General features: G+C 30.4%; 1 protein-coding gene across 3 annotated transcripts in view; it reads left to right on the top strand.

Moving 5' to 3' along the window:
- The window catches only part of LOC117172760 (zinc finger protein 521-like), a 60,226-nt gene that overhangs the window by 42,887 nt on the left and 11,725 nt on the right, over nucleotides 1-5,614 (top strand). Inside the window, exon 7 of one of the 3 annotated variants that reach the window (XM_033360962.1) lies at nucleotides 1,139-2,171. The exons of the other annotated variants lie outside the window; for them this stretch is intronic. Within the exon in view, the coding sequence (XP_033216853.1) occupies nucleotides 1,139-1,768 (630 nt within the window). The 3' untranslated portion in view covers nucleotides 1,769-2,171. Of the gene's footprint in view, nucleotides 1-1,138; nucleotides 2,172-5,614 lie in introns of those variants that run through there. 3 annotated transcript variants of the gene reach the window in all.

Consider the following 5,614-nt stretch of genomic DNA (forward strand, 5'->3'; position numbering starts at 1 on the left):
TTAATTATTAATTAATTTTCGTTAATTTCCTCTAGAAAATTCTAAATCAGTTTGTAACAACACAAATTTTTGTAATACTTCTGAATTCTCATTTTATAATTGATTTTCTAAATATATTAAAATGACAAGGATAAAAATGGATGTTCAAATGTAGATGTTCAAAGGGTAAGATTGTAGCACCTAACATGCAGATATTCGTGCCAAACATTTAACATCTTTTTGATATGTTAGGCGTTAACAATATTTTTATGTTAAACTGAAACACATTTAGATATTAAAACCGCCCGAGCGCATGCGTATCTCGCATTGCAATTTCACGAATATATTTGACGGCTATATAATTTCAATATTAAAATTATGGAACATTACAATTTTTGAACATTTCCAAAGAATAACCATTAGATGTCCTTAAATAAAATTGGATAACGACTTTTTTCTCTCTAAAGAAGGCAACAATGACCTTATGTTTTAGGTTTATTGACTTAACATATGTGACAAAAGATTTATAAATTTAAAGTAAAATTTGAGTTTGAGTAACTTAAAATAGCCAGAATATTTCATTCAGATTAGAGATAATTCATTCTCCGATTTCTTGCCCCATTTTTATTTTGAATTAGAAATATTGAATATAACCTCAACTTGGCTTAATATATCATCTGATCGACATTTCATACTCTTTATCTGTTTTTCGTTCTTGTACTAACATTAAAGTTTAATTAAAAATTTATAAATAAGTTTTCAGTTAATTCTTTAAATGACCATAAATAAGTAAACTCCTCAAATATTTACATACGTTATTTAACATAACCATACATGTAATATCTCGGATTTTTCAGTTGAACATTCTGGATGTTAGAGGGTAACATTTCACTTTTTAAGGTCTACAGATGCTCACTTTGAACATCTAGATTGTTGTGCTGTAGTTAAACATATAATATGTTAACCCTGAACATCTAGATGTTACGTTTGAACATCCATTTTTCTCCGTGTTTATACCAGTCATTTCTATGAGTGCGAAATAGGAGCTTTTGCGCCATCTATTAGTATCTAACCAACACTCACGCTTCCCTATTACTAGTAGAAATTTTACCTTATAGTACATTAATAAATATATGTATAATGAGAACGTTATTCACAGGTCGCTCTAATTTTTGGAATTTGTGGCGCATGTCGGAATAACGAATTAGTCAGCATCAAACTTGAGGACATAATCAAGCAGGGCGATTTGCTTGTTGTTCATCTTCAAAATGCGGAAAGTAAGAAGCCTAGAACTTTCGTCATAAATCAGGATTTTACTGAAACAGTAAGAAAATATGAAGCCCTTCGACCCGCAATCGTAGGAACTAAAAGATTTTTCCTAAACTATCAGAAAGGAAGATGTACTGCGCAGGTCATTGGAATACATAAATTCTCAAGTATGCCGAAACAAATTGCGACTTTTTTAAATTTAAAGGATCCCGAGAACTACACAGGACATGCCTTTCGTCGTACCTCTGCAAAATTGCGCTCTGATTTCGGGACGAATATATCTTTAAAGCGCCACGAATCTGGAAAGTGGAAGTCTAACAGCTTTGCAGTGGTCTACATCAAAGAATCAATAAAAAACCAGGCTAAAATAGGCAACTTTTTGCCTTCGACTGAATCGCTCGGGAAATATGATTTTACGAGTCCACTTTCGAAGCGTCAAAAGATTGTATCAAATGTTGAAACTACGCCAACAAAAGAAACAGCGATATTTCATAATTGTAGTGTCGTGATCAATAATTAAATATATCCCAGATTCTTAAACTTTTCGATTTTTCATAACAAATTAAATAAGAAATCTAAGTTAATAATTCTGCTGTTCTAATGCTTAATTACAAAACTACAATAAAAGAAAAGCTTTGTAATTTTACAGAAAAATTATAAAATTGTTTTTGTTTTCTTTTGAAAAACCAAATATTATTATTATATAAACATATATATTTATAAAATTTGTTGAATAGCTACCACAAGAATCTCCCTCGAAGCGACCTCATGAAAAGATCCTTATTACCGGTTTTACACTATGGTAAGCTAATGTTCCTTCTGAGAAAAATGGGTATGCTATTATTATCGTTTACCTGGATAATTGTCCAAAAAGAATTGGTAGAACTATTCGTACAATTATTCTTCTTGATCACATTTACTTGTAGCACAAGCAAAATATAATGTATTTTACAGTACAAATTTAATTATTATGTCTAAATGACATAAAAATACACATTTCCCTGTTCCCCAAACATAAGTGATCAACTTCAGGAAATTTTATCATAAATAAGATCAATATTTTGATCACTCCCTTCCCTGCTACAAATTTCTGATAGAACTTTCTTTCTGAAGCTTCCCATATCTTTTAGACCCTTTCCAAAATTCTATCCGAAACTGTACCATCATTTTCTTTCAGAATGTTTCAAAATTGATTAGACAGTGACCCAGCGGTATTGTTCCATTTTTTCCGATGTTTTACTTTTATTTATCAGATTTGATCAGAAAAATAAATTATGTAATATTGTTATATAAATATTGCTTGATAGAACTTTCTACGTAATTATTATATAATTTAAATAAACCTTTAAAATAAATATATATTGAAGGATTAAGTAAAAAATTATTCATTAAAAAAATTTCCAAAATTTAATAATTTTATTAATTAAATAATTTGTTCAAAATTATAACTGTTTAATAATTTTGATAGCAAGTTAGGGAAAAAATTTGGGATAAAAGGAAGTTTTTTTTAAACCTTGTTTAAACAATTATTTTGTATGTTCAAATTATTAATATTAATTTTTTAACAATAATAATTTGAAGAAAAATAATATATATTATTATTATTGATAATAAATCATTTCTTATAAGATCTGATAAAAATAAATGGGACATTTCTGATAAAATCTGATAGAACACTAGTGGGACACTTAAGATAAGATCTGACAGAATTATTATTGGGACAAATTTTCGGAAAAAATTGAAAAATTCAGATGCAGATTTCGGAAAGATTCTGATAAAATCTGAAAAGAATATCTTTCCGACTTTTTCAGAATCTATCAGAAATTTTCTTTCAGAATCTTTGATTTTTTGGACAGGGTGGCAAAAACTTATCTAAAAAACTATGTGTTTATAATAGACGTTTTTTAATTTAACATATTGTGTATACGTATTAGAAGTCACCCGAATTTTTCTTTTTGCAAACAGAGTTTACATTTGGATTATTTTCCGAGAATTCTGTTGAGTTTTTAAATTTAGTAAACCTTAAATCTTGGATACCTACCTTAATAGCACGGGTCGTTTCATGAAAGTGTCAAATGTCCGCCTCTTCAGAACGTCCCATTAGAATTATCGTTATTGTTATTTTTAACAACAAATACTTCGTAAACCGTACGAGATAGGTAACAATGGATGTCATTTTTTATTTTCGGGTACCGCATATACTATAGAATTTAATATGATATATCCATATTATAAATTGTTGTCGATTTTTGTATTTAAAAAAACGTTCCGTGTTGTTAGAGTTGGTCCACGTCAGGGTGGCCCAAAAAAAGTTTCGATTTTCTTTGTTGGCATCCCGCGTTTTGTTAGGTTCCCAAAAAGAGTGAATAGGCATTTTTTTAAATATTGACAGCGGCCGCCCACCCCACAAGTTTTCCATAAGAAATAACACGGGAAAACACATTGTTGTAAATTCCGCCCAAAACATGGAAAATTTTAATAAAGTGTAGGTTAGACTTTCATGATCTTATGAAAACTCTTCAAGGAATATGAATCTATCATTAATTATTTATTTAAATCTCTCTGAGCCCCTTTCATGGCGCCCAAAAAACTATCCCATGCAAATACAATAAAAATTTTACGCAATATTGCTCTTAGTTATTACTTTTTTCTAATTTTTTTCATAGATCCTCTTGAACAAATAAATTTAATTTCTAATGGTTTAAACAATTTTTGTTTACTGGAACATTTTTCCGTAGAATATTGCAACTTAAGTGTATATTATTAATGCGATGCTCTATTTAATAAACATGGAGATTGTATTTTTTCATTAACTGTGTGCTTACCGTTTAAATTTTTGTTTTCATCCGACTTTTTTAAGGAAAATTCTAGAAAATCGTACTTTTTTGCTTGTTTTTTTAACAGGTATTAACATTTTAGTTCAAATATTACTTTTTCAAGATACTTAATATTGTTTGAACAATTTTTATTCGTCAAAAAAATTATTATCATATAATATCGTAAATTAGTTGTATTTTCTAAATGCTATGGCCTAATTAATAAATGTGAATACCTATTTCAGAACATATTCGTTATTTTTAATTGTTTATTTAAAAATTGCTTTAAAAATGTATTAGAAAAATTTTAGAAATCGGTGTTCACATTTATTAATTTGCGATATTAGAAGATAATATTTTTTTACAAAAATAAAAAAATTGTCAACAATAATTAGTACCTTAAAAAATGTAAGTATTAGGAGACAGTAATGGAACTTTGAAAAAATAGCAAAAAATGGTCTACTTCTTTCCTACCAAAAGTTGCATTTAAACAACAAAAATATACAACTGAAATTAAACAATTCAATCTTCAAGTTTGTAAACTAGGCTAAGGCATTCAGAAAATACTATTTATTCGCGATATTGTAAGGTAATTAATTGTTAAAACAAATAAAAATGGTTGAAATAATATGAAGTATCTTTGAAAAAAGGCTTCCGGACCTTCCGTTTCGGTGTGAATACATGATAGGCCTGTGAGAGGTGCCAGGGTAAAGTTGGTGGGTTTAGAGGTGAAAAGTACGACTGAAGTGAAAAAGGAGTTGATAAAAAGGTGAAGATATGTGATATGGTCTTATGGAAGTGAAAGCGTGAAGGTGGAAAAGGCAGCAGAAGAGAAAAGTGAAGGTGAAAAAGTGGCACGTGGTGGAAGTTGGGTCAGGCGGTTTACCGAACCGGAAGCTCGAGAAGGTTCTGACGCCTGGTAATTGAGAATGAAGAAGGGATTGTGCTGAGAGACACTTGGTGGCTGAGAGTGAAGAAAGGGAAGGAAGCCGTGCTAGCGCCGCCTAGTGGAGAAATTGAAAAGGCGTAGAAAGGTGTTTGACTCGGTCCCGTTGAAGGCAAAGCTGGTACTCCGCTCAGCTGTTTTGAGCAGGCTCTGGACACTAGTATAGGAAACCGAGGTCACTTTTATTTCTGATACTGTTTTGCGGGCTGGTTAGATGGCTCTGTCGGTCGTTCCCCCCTTCACGTCCTCAGGGGCCATACTTGAATCTAACTCTCTCACTCCTTTACTGTTTACCAAATCACAGCTGTTGAATGTTTTGAGTGTTTTGTGTTTGTTTGTGGTGTCCAGTGCTGTCAGAATCAATCTTTATGAATTTTTGGAAATCTTCTTGAAAAGTGGTTGAAATGTGGTCAAAATTTAAAACCATATTTTTCCGTATTGAAATTCTTTTTTGACGGAAACTTTTCCTTACTTTTGAACCAAATCAGATAAGAAAAAATACTTTTTGGAGCAAAACCTCCATATTTTATTTCATAAATTTAACGAATTCGGCGTTTATCAATTAAACAATGCAACAACTAAGTCTACAACATTTATAAAAGTA

Source organism: Belonocnema kinseyi, chromosome 5, assembly GCF_010883055.1.
Source record: "Belonocnema kinseyi isolate 2016_QV_RU_SX_M_011 chromosome 5, B_treatae_v1, whole genome shotgun sequence".
NCBI lineage: Eukaryota > Metazoa > Arthropoda > Insecta > Hymenoptera > Cynipidae > Belonocnema > Belonocnema kinseyi.